The sequence below is a fragment of the Euphorbia lathyris genome, chromosome 5 (genome assembly GCF_963576675.1).
Source record: "Euphorbia lathyris chromosome 5, ddEupLath1.1, whole genome shotgun sequence".
NCBI classification, from domain to species: Eukaryota; Viridiplantae; Streptophyta; class Magnoliopsida; order Malpighiales; family Euphorbiaceae; genus Euphorbia; species Euphorbia lathyris.
Window position 1 is genome coordinate 89442894 of NC_088914.1, and position 18176 is coordinate 89461069.

Below are 18176 nucleotides of genomic sequence, written 5' to 3' on the forward strand. Positions count from 1 at the left end.
TCCTTTTGCAGAAGCTTGTATGGCTTATATTACAACTTTCTCCAACAAGTCAATAATAGGTTTATAATAATGGTAATTGAATCTTATTATATATAAGCAACAAAACTTAGACTAGTGACATAATTAATAATAAAAATACTATAAAGTTGACTCTACTTATCATAAAATAAAGGAAAAACTCATTTTCCGATTTGATTGTTTTAATTTTAGTGCATTGGATCTTTAATTTTTTATTTCAACACATTAATTGTTTAATCATTTGTTTTTTTTTTTGTCACGTCCAAATAATTAGACGTGAACATCTAATTCTAGTTAAAAAAAAATAGTTATTCAATTCACATATGTTTGAAATTGTGTTTTTTTTATAGCTCGAAATAAGATATAGTCAGTGGCGAAGTTAGGAATTGCTAGTTGGGGGGCTAATTTTAGTCCGACTATTGGAAGTAATTTTTGAAGTCCAGCCCGTTAGGGTTGAGTAAATTTTTTTAAGCTTCCAGCACACTGAAACGTTGTCGTTTTAGTATGTTGAGTAAAAATTATAATATTTTCACACTTTTTTATTTTTAGCTATAAAGTTTGTATATTTTTCATAACAAGACTCTTAACCAACTTAACAACTTTAAACTATTAAAATGATACTACATAGGTTAAATATATACCAATATTGGAGAGGGGGTGCTACACGAGATAAAACTAACGATACTTAAGGGCGTAGCCGGTGGCCGAGGGGGCTTCGGCCCCCGGGCTCTGGGCTGGCTCCGGCCCTGGATATAGTTTATTCTATATACACATCACATATATGTTAACAAAAATTGAACTCTTAAAAATATAAATTTCGAGTTGAGATGAAATCAATAACAATCTGTTGGACCCGATTTTATGTTCAAAGTTGATTTTCTTAAAATGATTGATTGGTCTCCTAGAATTGTTTACAGTTATATTTTGGTCTTATCAATTTGTTTAAAGTAATAGACACTTCAACTTCTTCTATTCACCAACATGGACTTAGAAAAACTAGAATGACAAGGGGCTTTTTGGTTTAAATAAATCATGGAAAAAGCATTTCATAATTGGTATTCAACTCAAAGTTCATCTTCATAGTCCAGATATCCAAAATCATTAAAGAGAGAAAAGATAGAATATGAGTTTTCTAGAAAGCCTTGATAAGATATGGGAAGATTGGAACATAAGAGGTGCTGTTCTTTTTAGTCTTATGATGCAAATAATTCTAATTGGATTAGCTCCTTTAAGGAAACTATCTTCAAATAGAATACTCACAATTTTCATCTGGTGTGCTTACTTGCTTGCTGATGCTATTGCAACTTCCTCTGTTGGTCTAATTATTAAAACACAAATATACGGTGATGGTGTTGAAAACAGCAGTGAAGAATATTTCTTGGCATTATGGATTCCATTTCTTCTTCTACATCTCGGAGGTCCTGACACCATAACTGCTTTTGCTCTCGAGGACAATGAGTTATGCATTCGCCATTTGCTTGGTTTGGCAACTCAAGGTATTACTATTGGTTCTCTATTGTTTCGAACATTTTCAAGCAACAAACTTCGTCTTCCAACATTGCTCTTGTTCATTGCTGGGATTATCAAATACATGGAACGAACTTGTTCTTTGTTTTTGGCTAGTAAGGATGCATTTCGAAATTCTATGATCCGAAAACCCAAAGCGGGCGGTGTCAACTTAGCCAAGTTAGGAGCGGGAATTGATTTGTCACAGAATACAGGTAAACACTATCACTTGCTAGAAAAAAAATGTATCATTTTAACCAAATTCAGTAACTAACTAATAGATCACTCTAAGCAAGTTCAACCGACTAATACATCACTTTAAATAAGTGCAAGTAGCCAATAAGAACTGTAATTTTTAATATAGTCTTGTTCACTAATCACGGGATATTTTTTTCTGGCTCTATCTCCAGGTAAAACACAGGAGACCAAATCAGATATAGCAAACGGAGATAAAACAACCACTCCAGCATCTGTAGCTAATAATGGACCCAAAGCCAAAAATGATCTTGAAGTTATTGCAAAAGCTCGTGAATACTTCAAAATCTTCAAGGGACTAATCGTGGATCTCGTTTTCAGCTTTAAAGAGAGAGATGAGAGTCGGAAGTTCTTCGATTCCATAACTCCTGAAAATGCTTTCGGAGTAATAGAGGCAGAGCTTAACTTCATGTATGAGGTTCTCTACACCAAGGCCTCAGTGGTGCATTCCATTTTGGGTTCGTGTTTCGGGTTAGTCGCCTCGAGTTCAGTCATTACAGCACTTGTTATGTTTCATTTCTTTATAAAAAAACATAGATTTGACAAGGTTGATATTGGAGTTACATATGCTCTACTACTTGGTGCTATAGGACTCGATGCATTAGCCTCGTTGATGTCAATATTTTCTAACTGGACAATGGTCACTGTTTTCAGTAGATCCTGTACAAAGGACAATTCATTCTTATCAAAATTCTACACTGCAGTATTGCCAGTCTATAAATACCTGCTCGATATCAAGAAACCGCGAAGATATGTTAATAAAACGGACAATCATACAACTCTAAGAACACACATTCTATTTCGCAAGTGGTCTGAATGTGTTCCTTGCTTTAACTTGGTAACATATTGTCTCAAAGGATGTCCTGTTAGGATCCATAATCGAATGTCGCAGCCTGTTTCGGCTCATATAATAATGTCCTCTATTCATCGAGAAATTGGTAAATTATCTTCCCCCATCAACCATGTCTGGAGGACCACTATATCTTCCAATAAGGCCATTCAGTTCCTTAGTGATCGCTCCAAGTTGGTTAATTATTTTCTTCGTGTTGATATAGCTGTTAAATATTGGATTGATATCAAGAAAAAGTTCATCAAGCTTGTTTACCTTACTGAGCTTTTCGAAGAGCTAACATATGTCTCCAGGGAGCCACTGACTATGGAACTTTGGGAATTCATTTTCGATGACCTGAAAGAAATCTTTGTCCATAAATGATAATCAAGAAGCACCTAAAGAATACTTTTCGGCTAGAGGAGATGTAGCACTTGAGAGAATTGGTGTGGATCATAAAAATGGAATCAAGCTAATGCAATATCTTACGAATGTGAGCTATGATGAAAGTCTTCTATTGTGGCATATTGCAACTGAGTTGTTGTATAGTGGAGAAAAGAGGACGGAGGACCCTGAAGATTGTAAAGCAAGAGAATTCAGTAAGATCTTGTCAGATTACATGTTATATATCCTAATATGGAGACCAACTATGATGTCAACGATTGCGGGTATGGCAAAGCTAAAATATGAAGATACTTGTGCGGAGGCGAAACGATTTTTCAAGAGAAGAGGATTGAGACCACAAAAAGTCAAGACATCATGTAAAATGGTGCTTGATATTAATACAGACTTTCAAACTAGTGATTTTTTGAAGGAAAATAAGACTTTGTCTGTGCTGTTCAAAGCATGTAAGTTAGCAAAAGAGTTGAGGGAATTGCAAGACAAGAAGTGGAAGATAGTGAGCCATGTTTGGGTAGAATTGTTGTCATATGGTGCAAGTCATTGTGGTGCAACTGCTCATGCTCAACAATTAAGCAAAGGAGGAGATCTTATTACTTTTGTTTGGTTGTTGATGGGCCATTTTGGGTTATTGGATCAGTTTCTACCAAACTCCAGCTTATTATCCCCACAAGAGTAGTCATTGTTATAGTTCAAGAAATTCTATCATGATCTCAGTCCATATGTTGGACCTACTAATAATTTATAATAGTTGTACAATTTTTTTTCTTCGTACCAATAATTTTCCAATGAAATAGTATGTACCTCATTGTTCATTGATGAGATCTATTACATCCTGCACTAGTAGAAAAAGCTTCATTAGCAACACCTTTTTTGCAACGGATAATGAAATATTCGTCGCACATGATAATATAATCCAGCTTATTATCACCGGAAGAGGAGTCGTTGTTATAGTTCTAGAAATTCTATTATGATCATGCTTTATATGTTAATAAAATATAATAGTTGTACAATTGATTTTCTTTATACCAATAATTTTCCAATGTGAAATGCTATGTTTTTCATTTATTCATTGATCAACCCTATTATACTAGGGGCAAAATTTTCATTAGCGACGGCTAATGAAGTACACATGATATATAATTTATTATTTGCCATGCGTAATTATATAATGTGTGGTAAAGATAAATTGTAGCTATCATTTACGTTGTGCGTTAAGAAAGTGCGTTGCAATGACAATTTATTTATCACTTGCGTCGTGCTTTCATCATGTCAGTACACAAATGATAAATGGCATTTGCGATGAGCATAAAGATAACTCACCACAAATGCGCTAGTTAATCATAAATTTGTTCTTAATACTATTTTCCTTATTGTTTATTTTAAGAATATTTTAAGTAATTACTATATAAATATTCAACTTTAATTTTAATTTTGATTTTAATTTTATTTCATTTAAATTAATATATTCAATTTCAATTTGTATTATTTAGATTTACTTTTTTATTATTTAAATTATTATTAACATTATTTAATAATTCTATAAGCAAATATAGAGATAAAAGCTCATTTCTAATTATTAAAAAAATATAAATAAATTTTAAAAAGATGTCGCTCCCCTCTGGTGCGGCTGGAAGCGACAAAGCCCCGTCGGACCGATCGTCACTCTTCTCCTCTCCCGCCGCCTCCTCCGTCGCTCGAAATCTCCCTCCCCCCATTGACCAGATCCCTCCTAGACTTTCATGGAAGGATATTGCGGCTGCAAGTGCGATCGTCAATCCCCCTCGCCCGCGTGAGGATCTCCGAGCCGCCGGCCTTATCCGCATCGATGTGAACGAATCAGAACCCCTCTTTCCCAAAGTATCTATCGATCCTGAGCTGAAGAAAAGATTAGCAAAGCCATGGGAGAATGCCCTCATCATTAAGCTACTAGGTAGGAGTCTGGGGTATGTGGCTCTACAGAGAAGAACGTTTGAGCTTTGGAAACTGATTGCGGGAATCAGTATGATGGATTTAGGTGAGGGTTTTCACCTTGTTCAATTTGACAATGAGCTAGACCGTAACTATGTCATTAATGATGGGCCGTGGTTAGTCCAAGGGCACTACCTCACGGTGCGTACATGGTCTTCGGGCTTCAGCCCTGCCGAGGCCAGTGTGGAGAAATCAATGGTATGGGTATGCTTTCCTCAACTCCCTCTTTTATTTTATGATGAAGATGTCTTGTTGGGAATTGCTGCTACTATAGGTAAACCGATACGGGTGGATGAGAACAATGCCCAAAAAACCAGGGGTCGGTTTGTGAGAGTGTGTGTAGAAATTGACCTTCTCAAACCCTTGATTGCTCAATTTGAATTGGATGGAGATGTACAGAAAGTGGAATACGAAGGCCTACACACAGCTTGTACTAATTGCGGGAGATATGGGCATCTGAGAACTGATTGCTGTTGGCCAAGTGCTATGCCGAAGAAAAGCCCCTAAGAGGTTTGTGATATGACGGTCGGAGATGTGGAGATTTTGGAGGAGAGGGGGGATAAGGCATCGGAGTCAGAACCAGGAGCTGACAATGTCAAAGATGCTCCAGGGCCTAGTGCTGATGTCTACGGTCCGTGGATGCTGGTGCTGAAGAGGAAGTTCCAGCCACGGAATCCCAATGCCAGCAGCAGTGTGAGAGGTGGGAAGGATGGTTGGAAGCCTCTAATACCTAATCCTTTTGTTGAGAAGCCTATTCAAGGGGCCGTTGACAATGAAGCAGAGGCTTTTTAGGGTTTTAATGCCTCAGATACGAGAAGCAAGGATCCGTTAATCGTTATTTCATATAAAGAGGGATAAGAACAATTACCTTTTGATGATCAATCTACCGTTGTTAATGAAGTGCCCACAACTCTTCTCCGAGTTCCCAAACACGAAATAAAACATGGGAAGATTAATTTAGAATCAACCGTTGAATAGCAACCAAAGTAGATTGCCTCTAATTAATCAACACAAGATCAAGGTGTCGCGCCCGTGCCCGCGGATCGCGAACTATTAATCTTCGATATGGCTCCCGCTCTACTGGTTTATTAACAGTGTTGGACAATCCCTCTAGGGAGACTATCCGAGGGGTTTTTGAGTCGCCACCAATCAGTTTGACGGTCTGATTGGACACCGAGTTGATTTGAAATCGACCCTTTCGAGTCAGTTTGGATGAGGAAGTGGTCTGCGATGATTCTAAGTTCGGTTTCCGGTTACGTGTAGGGAAGAGACGTAATCTCACCCTACCCCGCCCGATAAATCGGTACTGTTGTACTTCTGCATGCTTGTTTTATGTGTTCATGTTTAATATTGCTTTGGTCAATAATCGCATTCATGCAAGCATCTCTTTAACGCTCGTGAAGTCTTTTGGGTTCATGAGCATATATAGAGTTATAACATAACCCTATTCCACAGTCTGAGGGGGTTTAGATGTATGGCAATATCAGTTATCTTACTCGGATTAAATCTTTTCGGTCGTGATCTGAGCTTCATAACCATGTACACGGTTATGACATAACCTTGTATAGAGGGTTTAAAACCATAACAATTGGATTTCGTGTTTCAGAAGCTCCTTTAGGTTTTTAGGAGCATGGTTATAGCATATCCATAGTGTTAGGTTCGAGTAGGGCACACTAAGATGTTCAAAGGTTACACCACTGTGAAACCGAGTTTCATACATTATTTTATCGGTATTTCATTAATAATAGTCATGCATACAATTATAACATAACCCTATGCAGCGGGCTCAATAGATATTAACGTTATTTCTAAATAATTTATTAGTCATTTTTTATTTATTTACCGTACATATGATTATGAGATAACCTTATGCATTAGATAGTAGGGATTGAATCTCTGAGTAGTTTACTCGTTTTTTATTTACCATATATATGGTTATGGCATAACCTTATATAGCGGGTTTAGTATATTTGGAAGATATCACTATTATTTCTGTGTAATTTTATTATTTTATGTTTACTATGCATACGATTATGACATAACCCTATGCATTAGATAAATTAAACAGAACTAATGAATATCAAATTAATCAAACTAAACTTATGTTATAAATCATCAAAGAATTTAATCTAAGGTATCTAAATTGAGCTAATGCAAGTTAAACTAATTGAACTAAACTTGATTTTATATTTAATTAAACTATTTTCTATATTTAATTAAACTACTTAGGCCAAACAAAACAGGCCCAACGTGAAAAAACTCTCCCTAATCCTAATAGGGGATTAATCCCCACCATGTGATTAGATTTGATCAATGGCTCTAATTTAACCTATCCTTGACTTCCCATATAAATAAATTGTTAACCTAATTTAACACTTAAATTAGACTAGCCACCTTCTTCCTTATCTCCTGCGACTTTCTTTTCTCTTAAAGGTTTACAGCAACAACCTCTCACCTGGCCGGCCGTCGTTCACCACCTCCATCTACTCCGTTTATTCGCCTTCAGCTCAGCTCTTCCTTGTTTTCATCTTGCCTTGGCCCCGCCGTCCACTGCTGCTTGAGTTCCGATTCGAGTCCGCCGTTTGTCCGAGCTGCTGCCGCCGTGCGCCGTCCTGGCATCGTCCGCCGTAGCCGCTCCGACCTGCATTGAGGTAAGACCTGTCTTATTTCTACTTGGTCTGTTTCGTTTTCTTTTTGGATATGAAGATTGAAATCCAGTGATTATTTTCTTGCTCTTATTGTTTTTTCGTTTAGATCTGGAATCTCAGACGAACGACGGTGATGATTCGGATCCGGTGAGGTAGAGGAGGGAAATAAAGAGCTCTGTTTGACTAGATTAGATTTTTTTTTAGTTTTTCTTTTGGTTTTTCAGATCATCTGTTAATGAGTTCTTTTATTTCTTAAGACCTGATTACAAAACAATTTACAAATAAACTAGTTGTGAACTTTAATTGGTATTTACAAAATGTAATATCGCATGGTTTATTTAGAAGATTAGAGCAAATAGATAATTAGTATAATTGTAAATGGTCAGCACATATAATATAATAGATGGTTAGTACATAATAATAATAATAATAATAATAGTGTTAGTATAGTAGGGAATTCATGTTAGTGATTAGTAAAGAATTAGTAAATGTCAGTGGTTAGTGAATGATGAATATAAACAGTTATATACAAATAAAGATATGCTTTCTTATTTAATATATAAAGTTAGTATGATTAGTAAATGTTAGTAGCAAATATTCAAAATGCATTAAACAATAACATGTATTTAAAGTAGCTGAAAACTAATAGATTTTTATTTAAAGTTTACAAAATCAGTTCATTTCAAAAGCAAAATGTATGCTTTTAATCACTGTTTTTATAAACTAGGAATAAAAACCTTTAGCTTAAAGCTTAAGAGACCAAGCTGAAAAAGATGTAATTTGTATTGAATTTTGGATTTCTGATATTAAATAAAAACTGTTACAAGAACAATATTTCTGTCTAACAAAAGAAAAAAGAACTCTGGATCTCTCTCTCGATTTTAACCCAAAGTTTTTTTTTTGCTCAAAATTGGCCTCCTCTCTTTCTAGAAAATTCGGCCTCCCCCTCTTGAAATGAGTAAAAACAACTCTCTTTCTAGAAAATTCGGCCTCCCCCTCTTGAAATGAGTAAAAACAACTCTATTTATAGCTTGATTTCAGCATGGTTTCTTCCCAATGAGTTTTGTTTTATCTGCCTTGGAATTGAGATTCTCGCATGGTTTGTCTCTTTAGTCTTGAGAAGGGCTCCTCTTATTTGTCTTTCTTGTCTTGAAAATGGGTATGTCTTTCTTTGAATGGAGAACCCATAATGATGCCCTCTTTTGTATTTGTATGGAGAGTTGAAAATCTGAATTTTGAATTCTTGCCTTATTATTTGTTGAGTTGAAGCTTGATTAGGAGTTGGGTTAGGAATATTGAGAGTCTTAATTTTATGTTTACCTGCAAAACAAAGAGATGTAATAGATTAGTTTTTGTAAAATGCAAATTTTATTTCTTAATAAAAGCATCCTATTTTATTTTTTATTTTGTTATTTTTATAATTTATTTTTGTTTGAATATTAATTCATTCATAACTAATTAGTTCTAAGAATAAATTAAGTACTAAACATGATCTTATGTAAAAAATTATCTTCAATAGCTAATCTCTTAACAATAAATCATGCTTAAAACTATATCTATTCTTTGAACATTAATTATAAAATGAATGAGCTAAATTCATGATATTAACTTAACTATTAAACAAAAATTGATTTTAACTAATAATCATAATTTGAAATACAACAATTTCAAAATTATATTTAGAAAACAACACATTAAATCTCATATATATATTATAGCAAGATTTGAGATACATTTGTTCCAAAAAATTATATCTTGAAAGTGACCCGATAATTATATTTAGATATAACAAATTGGTATACAAATGCCTTATTTCTCGGGTAAATCGTACGTGAGAATGCAATGTTGTATTTCTCATATAATTTATAAACTTGTTGAAATTTCAAATATTGTCAATTAAAGCATAAAAATGTCCCGGACAAAAATGGGTATCTACACAAGGATAAAAGAAATAGATGAAATCAATTGATCGGAAGGAAGCCGTGGAAAATCTCGTCCTCGAACTGGCGGTGTCGAAATTTTCTCTCTCTTGCACTATAGGGGATTTCGAAAATCTCTCTAGGGTTTGCACTAGTAGATTTTGAAAATCCTAGGGGAGGGGTATTTATAATCTCTTGTATCTAATCCCTAGTTAGATAGAATTAGGTTACTGAATAGGAATTCAATTCGGAATAGAATTCTCAATTATTATCTCATTATATATCTAATATATTAAGGATAATAATAATAACCTTATTGGATAATAATAGGAGTATTTTAATCTAATTAAAACTCCTAACTTATTTATCTCTCAATTAATTTAATTCATAATCCTAATCCAATTAGAATTAACAAAATCAAATTAATTATTCATGTATTCTATTACATGAATTTCGACCCCCCCCCCCCCTTGGTCCATGGGCCTTATTGGGCTCAATTGGGCTTCCATCAATTAATTAACATTTATCTCTCTTTTAGGTTCCAAGTCTCATGTGTGACCCATTAGATTCTTATTGCTTCTAGCCGTATGCAACGTTATTAAATAATTTTCAAAGAATTATATTTAATCTTTGCATAACGGAATGATGTACAGAGTATGTGATTAGCAAGTCCGTAATCATTCCCCCAGATCTATAAGAAGACAGGTTGATTCTGTCGTTAACCTTTTCGTATTAGTTACAATATAATTCGATCCTTTATCAACTACATCCTTGAACTGAATCTTATGACTATGGATGATGTCAAGTCACATATAGCGAGATGTTCGTTTTACTTGTACAGGCCGAGTCAACTCAAATAGATAGGTTAAGTGAAATCTGTATTTCAAGTCTTAAGCTATCACCTTGCAAGGATTTACAGTCGAGTCTTCCACAAGCGATCCTTGGATGTATCTCCCATTTATCGGGAGTGATAAATGCTCAATCCAATATATAACGATCCCGCAATCACTTCCTGTGATACCCAACGTCTACTGTTCACACCCCAGAGTCATCTCTGTTAAGGATCGTGTTACACCAGAGTCAAAGCGTCACATTCCGTAATCCAGAATACCAATTAATATTCCTTTGAGTCTGAGGATTAGTTATACCTATTAATACCAATGAGATGAACAGGTGACAAGGATGAATCTACCCATCTTGTTATCTCAAATCGGATCCCCAATCCTAATGAACTACTTTTCATCGGATCCACGTAACTGTCCAGATATCTGTATATATGAAGCTTGTGAGATCAGCTTTCTATCGGACAGAGGACATTGTTACATGCAAGTCTCAACAGTGATATATCAATCCTAAACATATCACTTGACTTGGGGTGGTTTTAAGTTTATTAGTTTATTATAAAGTTTTGTCTCACTTCATGCTTGTATGAACACTTTATAATCACTTTAAATAAACTTACGGATTTCCTTTTATTAGACTTTATTTAGTGCTTAAAAGGGATTGCCTTTATATAGTTATAAAACATATATCTCATTAAAACAAATGATATAAAGAACAATTCATTTACATTAAGTTTGTATCCTAGAACAATTGTCTATAGGACACTAAACCCCAACATACTCCCACTTGGACTAAAGCCAATTGTTTCTAAAACTTATCCCAGTAGAAGTTAAATGACGATCATGTACTTTTTGGGTTAAGGGCTTTGTCAACGGATCTGCAACATTGTCCTCTGTAGGTACTCTTTCTATTCTCACATCTCCTCTAGCCACAATCTCTCTTATGATGTGGTATCGCTTAAGGTAATGCTTGGACGCATTATGAGACCGTGGTTCCTTTGCTTGCGCAATGGCTCCATTGTTATCACAATACAGTGTAATGGGATTTATAATGTCAGGCACCACACCAAGTTCTGTAATGAACTTTCTTATCCAAACTGCTTCCTTTGCTGCTTCCGCAACTGCGATATACTCTGACTCAATCGTAGAGAAAGCTACGCTTCCCTGCTTGGAACTCTTCCAACTGACCGTGCCCCCATTCAAGATAAACAGGTATCCTGATTGGGATTTAAAATCATTCTCATCTGTGAGATGACTTGCGTCTGAAAATCCTTCTATTTTCAGATCACCTTCTCCGTACACTAGGAACATATCTTTAGTTCTTCTCAAGTACTTAAGAATGTTCTTGACGGCAATCCAATGCTCGTCTCCCGGATTTCCTTGGTAACGACTCGTTACAGATAATATGAACGCTACGTCAGGTTTAGTGCATAGCATAGCATACATAATCGAACCGATTGCGCTGGCATACGGGACTACAGCCATGCGTCTTTTGTCATCATCGGTTTTAGGACATTGATGATTGTTTAACTTTACTCCATGTAGCATGGTTAAGTTACCTCGTTTCGATTCAAGCATGCTAAACCGATTTAGCACCTTTTCAATGTATGTAGCCTGTGAAAAACCAAGCAGTCTTCTCGATCTATCTCTGTAGATATTTATACCAAGTATATAAGCTGCTTCACCAAGGTCTTTCATTGAGAAGTTACCAGATAACCATACTTTTACTGACTGTAGTAGAGCAATCTCATTTCCCATTAATAATATATCGTCCACATATAGTATGAGAAATGCTATAGAGCTCCCACTTGCTTTCTTGTAAATGCAAGCTTCTTCGCAATTTTGTTCGAAACCAAATTGTTTTATGGTTTCGTCAAAACGCTTATTCCAGCTTCTCGATGCTTGCTTGAGTCCATGAATGGATCTCTGAAGTTTGCAAACTTTATTTGCATCCTTCGATATGAAACCTTCAGGCTGCATCATATATACATCCTCAAGCAGGTTTTCGTTTAGGAAAGCTGTTTTCACATCCATTTGCCAAATCTCATAATCGAAGTGAGCGGCAATTGCAAGCATGATTTTGATTGATTTGGACATAGCCACAGGAGAGAAAGTTTCGTCATAATCAATTCCTTGCTTCTGACGATATCCTTTCGCTACGAACCTAGCTTTGTAGGTGCTAACCTTTCCATCCATGTCTGTCTTCTTTTTGAAGATCCATCTGCACCCAATGGGTTTTATCCCTTCGGGTGGATCAACCAAAGTCAACACTTGGTTAGTATACATGGAATCCATTTCAGAATCCATGGCCTCAAGCCATGCTTTAGAATCTGGACTAGTAAGAGCCTCTTCGTAGTTTTCGGGTTCGTCGTCTAACACGGGAACCTCACTATCATCTCCCACTAGAAAACCATATCTAACTGGGAGTTCACGAACTCTTTGTGATCTACGAATAGGTGGCACTGGAGTCTCATCTAATGGGACTCCTCCGGGTACCTCAACCGCCTCTGTTGTTTCAGTCGGTGTTTCTTCTTCTTGAACTTCGTCAAGTTCAATCATGCTTCCCTTTTGTGTTTCTTCGAGAAACTCTTTCTCTAAGAAGGTTGCATGTTTGGATACTATCACTTTCTGATCATCTGGATTATATAAGTAATATCCCGCAGTTTCCTTAGGGTATCCAATGAAGAAACATTTATCAGATTTAGAATCTAGTTTGTCGGACGCAATGCGTTTGACAAATGTTAAACAACCCGATACTCTCATGAATGAGAACACGGGTTTCCTACCAACGAACAATTCATATGGTGTGGAACTAGCAGATTTAGTTGGTACTCGATTTAGGGTGAAGAGGGCAGTTTCTAAGGCATAGCCCCAGAACATCTTTGGAAGTAAGGCCATGCTCATCATGGATCGTACCATATCTAGTAGGGTACGGTTTCTCCTCTCGGATACACCATTGTGTTGTGGTGTATGTTGAAACACCTTTCCACATAATTTTGATTTGACAAAATTGTTTAAGTATAATTGAAATACATATTCTAAACACACTAAGTTTAAATGCTTTGATTTATTCTACTAATGTGTTTGTTCAATGTTGAGTTAAAATTGTTTATAAGACACAAGAATGAAAAGGCCCAAGCCCAATAGAGTGTCAAAGCCCAAGTCAAACAACTCAGTACAACTCGGCCCACGTTTGTCAAAACGTTGCTGTTTTGGACAAAACGCAACTCAGCAAAGAAGGATCTAGAAGACCTTCGGGAACAACTTCAAGATGAAGCTGCTGAGTAGATTCGACAAACGTACAAGACAGCAGCTGCCTAAGGAAAACTTCCAGACAAAGTATTTCCCCTTCGGGTAAAGTTCACACGACACAGTATGCTGTCCAGTTGACTTTACCATAAAAGGAGAGACAGTCTGCTAAGCTGACCGAGGACAGAAGATACACAAATCTGATTGGCCGAGAGCTCTGAGCAAGTCAGGATGACAACGACAGGAAGCCGTTTCCCTCCAACGGTTATTTCGAAATTCGAAATGACCGATGCCCAGACGTCTCTATAAATAGTGCCATCAGAAGCTTCATTCAACACAGAACTTGATCAAGCCATTACGCTGACCAAAATTCTACACAAGTTCTGCAAGCAAGAAGCAAAGCAAATCTTACACTACAATTCATACATTTGTGTAAAAGTCTAGAGTGATTATTTCAATCGTCTAAAGTGTCTTAGCAAATCATTGTATAGGACAAAACACTTATCATTTCTAGAGATAGAAAGGCGAGGCTGAGTACTCGATTATAGTACTCAGCGAGAGATTAGGATTGAGTAGAGGTATAGAGGAAGGTACTCTTGTTATACTCAGTTGCTAAGATTGTAAAAGGTTTGAGGCTCTACCTTTAAAGAGCTCAGTAGAGGATTCGAAATCTCGGAACGTGTTCCGGGGATAGGACGTAGGCTTAGAAGAAGCCGAACCTGGATAAAGCTGCTGAGTAAAGTATTTCTTACCTTTAACTCCTTATATATATTGCTTGCTTAGAATAACCAAAAACTGACCAAGTAAAGAGGTCAAGTTGAGTTGTGCGCGTTGAACATCTGAGCTCAGGAATAGACTCTAAGTGCTATCTCCTGACTCAAGCTAAGAAACTGACCTAGTCACCAGTTGACTAAGCCAGTATCTTGCTGTTTACTCAGCGCCGCTGTTAAAACCTTTTTTTCTTAGAAAAAGAAGTCTGCCCTAATTGCGAAAAAGTTTAAATAGTTCCTAACCCCCCCCCCCCCCTTGGAACTATACTTGCAACCTTATAAGGGACCAACAAGTGGTATCAGAGCTTAAAAGCTCACTGTAAAAGGTCTAACAACCTTGAACTGATCCCTACCATGGGCGAAAACAGCACTCGGTTTCTCCCTGGAAACCAAACAACTCAGATACTGCCTGAGGGGCTGTCCATTACTAGGCCTCCCCTATTCTTCGGGTCAAACTATACCTTCTGGAAAAATAGGATGAAAAATTTCATTCAGGCTACAAACATGAGTGCCTGACTATCTATAGTCCAAGGCCCATTTGTACCTGTTGAAGTTGTGGCTGGCCAAACAGTTGTAAAAGCTGAGGCCAAATGGACAGAGGATGATCTTAAGAAGCTTCAAAATCACGCTTCGGCTATCAATATGCTTCACTGTGCGCTCGATGCTGCAGAATATAATAAAATCTCAGGTTGTGAGTCGGCGCAAGAGATCTGGAAAAAGCTGGAAGTCACCTACGAGGGAACCAATAAAGTAAAAGAGTCCAAGGTGAATCAGCAGATGAGACTGTACGAGCTGTTCGAGATGAACAATGATGAGGGCATTTCAGACATGAATGCAAGGTTTACCAACATCATTAATGAGCTCAAGAGACTTGGGAAAATCTTCACTGAGGAAGAACAAGTCAAAAAGATACTCAGGAGCCTTCCTAAAGACTGGCAAGCAAAGAAGACAGCTGTTGAGGAAGCTTAGGATTTAACCACCTACAAATATGACGAACTCATCGGTTCGTTGCTGACCCATGAGATATCCATGAAAAACTTTGAGGTGAAGGAAAAATCTGAAGACAAGAAGCAGAAATCCCTTGTCATGAAAGCTGACTCCACTGACGGGAGCTCAACTGATGATGAGGAGATGGCTATGTTCACAAGGAAGATGAAAAGGCTATTCAGGAAAAATGACAAATACTCCAAGAAGCCTTACAGAAAGTTTGATAAGTATAAAGCTGACTCAAGCGACAGCAAATACAAAAAGGACAGCTCAAAGCCCATTACATGCTTTGAGTGCCATCAAACTGGCCATATTAAGTCAAGCTGTCCCACACTGAGGAAAGACAAGAAGAGCGGCAAAAAGGCAATGGTGGCTACATGGAGCGACAGTGATGAGTCTTCATCTACAGAAACTGAGGCCACCGAGTCAGCGAAGATATGCTTCATGGCTGACGAACTTGCTGAGCCATGTGTCTCTGAGCATGCTGACCTATCCGTCGCATCAGATGACGAGGAGCAATCAAATGAGGTAATTTCTCTTCCCCAGCTCAGAAACGATATGGTTAATGCCCTGAGTGATCTCTACACACTTGTCAAGAAGTGTAATAAGAAAGTTAGAGCACTCAGCAGGCATTGTGACAAAGTGGAAGAGGTCAAACTGAGTGACCTCAGATTCCTTCTTCAGGACAATTCAACTTTGCATGATAACATGAAGATCATACATGAGTCTGTCTCTGAAGTCCAATCAATTTCAAAGAAACTGAGAAAGGACGTCACAACTATCCAGAACCAATTAAAGGTTCCAAATAAAAGAAACAGTCCTCTGAGAACTCAGTACCAAGGTACTCAGCAGAGATGGAATCCCCAGCGAAAAGTCCAGTGTGACTTTTGTGGGAAGTTAGGACACACCACTAAGGTGTGCTGGCACGCTCAGCACTGGGGTGCTGACAAGTCAGTAAAACATCCTAAACAGAAGGTCAGCTGTGACTTTTGTGGAAAGAATGGCCATACTATCCATGTATGTCGCCATAAAATAAAATATGATGCTTTACCTGTTGCACCTAACAAGCAAGGACCCAAAAAGAATTGGGTACCTAAAAGTAACTAGTTACAATGCAGGTAAGCCTGAGATGTGCCGAGAAGTCAAAGATGTGGTATATTGACAGCGCATGCTCAAGGCATATGACGGGTGATGAAACTCAGTTCATCACGTTTGAGCGTAAACGAGGAGGGAGCATAAGTTTTGGAGACAACAAGAAGGGTAAGATAGTAGGGTCAGGAACCATCGGAGGTAATCCTACTATTGAATCTGTCTCCCTAGTCAGCGGACTCAAATATAACTTACTCAACGTAGCTCAGCTATGTGACAATGGGAGAAAAGTTATATTTGATGCTACTGGATGTAAAATTTACGAGGGTAAAACAAATGAGTTAATTTTAACTGCCCCTCGCATAGATAATGTCTTTATGCTAGACTTAGAGAAAAAGTTTTCAAAAACTGTGTGCTTAGTATCAAAGGAAGAAAATTCCTGGCTATGGCACAGGAGACTTGGTCATGTAAGCATGGACCTCCTGGCCAAACTAGCAAGAAAGCAATTGGTTGAGGGACTGCCTGAACTTAAATTTGAAAAAGATCAATTATGCCACGCTTGCCAAGCTGGAAAACAAACCAAACAATCTTTTCACAGCAAAAATATTGTCTCAACTAAGCGTCCGTTAGAGTTACTACACTTGGATCTCTTTGGTCTAGTCCAGCCGCTGAGTCTGGGTGGAAGAAGATTTTCCTTGGTCATTGTAGATGACTTCTCTCGGTACACGTGGGTCATCTTGCTGACCAGCAAGGATGAGACCTTTGAGACATTTTCAAATTTGGTTAGAAAAATTGAAAATGATAAAGACCTAAAATTAGCTCACATCCGTAGCGATAACGGTGGAGAATTCAAAAACCAAAAGTTTGTTGAATTCTGTGAAGCCAGCGGCATTGACCACCATTTTTTGCTCCTAGAACACCTCAACAAAATGGGGTTGTAGAAAGGAAGAACAGAACTCTAGTTGAAATAGCCAGGACAATGCTGGATGAGCATAGGCTTCCAAAGTATTTTTGGGGAGAGGTTGTTAACACAGCGTGCTATATTCTTAATAGGGCTCTAGTTAGACCTATACTCAAGAAAACCCCCTACGAGCTTTGGAAAGGACGAAAGCCCAATATTGGATACTTTCGTGCCTTTGGCTGTAAATGTTTTATTTTAAATACCAAAGATAGCTTAGCAAAGTTTGACTCAAAAGCTGATGAGGCTATCTTTTTGGGCTACTCAACAAACAGCAAAGCATACAAAGTTTTTAATAAGCGAACTCAAGTTTTAGAAGAGTCGGTACATGTAGAGTTCGACGAAACTAACCCTGCAGGTAGATACCAGCCGCTGACCGAAGATGATCCACACTCAGTAACCACCGCTGACCAAGAACCAGCTGCTGAGTCATTCACGAAAAGGCTGACCAAGAGTAAGAGTGAACCTAAGATTACTTTTACTGACCCATCTACTTCTGTAGAGATTGTTGAAACACAGACAGCACAAGACATAAATCTACCTAAAGAGATAAGGATTCCAAGAGGGCACTCAGAAAGTGCAATCCTTGATTCTGCTGGGAATACCCTGATGACGAGGAATCAACTCAGGAAGTACCTCAACAATGTTGCTTTCGTCTCAGTTCAAGAACCGAAGAATTTCGCCGAAGCTGAGTACGATGAATTCTGGATGAACGCAATGCAAGAGGAGCTCGATC

At 37.5% G+C, this 18176-nt stretch overlaps 1 protein-coding gene and 1 long non-coding RNA gene across 2 annotated transcripts; both read left to right on the plus strand.

Moving 5' to 3' along the window:
- The first annotated feature begins 1089 nt into the window (after positions 1 to 1089).
- On the plus strand, positions 1090 to 3230 carry LOC136230891 (uncharacterized). The gene is made up of 2 exons (XM_066020085.1): positions 1090 to 1739; positions 1935 to 3230. Exons 1-2 carry the CDS (start codon positions 1142 to 1144, stop codon positions 2990 to 2992), a joined length of 1656 nt encoding a protein of 551 aa, XP_065876157.1. The 5' UTR covers positions 1090 to 1141; the 3' UTR covers positions 2993 to 3230.
- Positions 3231 to 7362: 4132 nt separating this feature from the next.
- LOC136230101 (uncharacterized) lies at positions 7363 to 7970 on the plus strand. The gene is made up of 2 exons (XR_010689262.1): positions 7363 to 7629; positions 7733 to 7970. It is a non-coding gene; the product is annotated as an uncharacterized lncRNA (long non-coding RNA).
- Positions 7971 to 18176: the final 10206 nt, after the last annotated feature.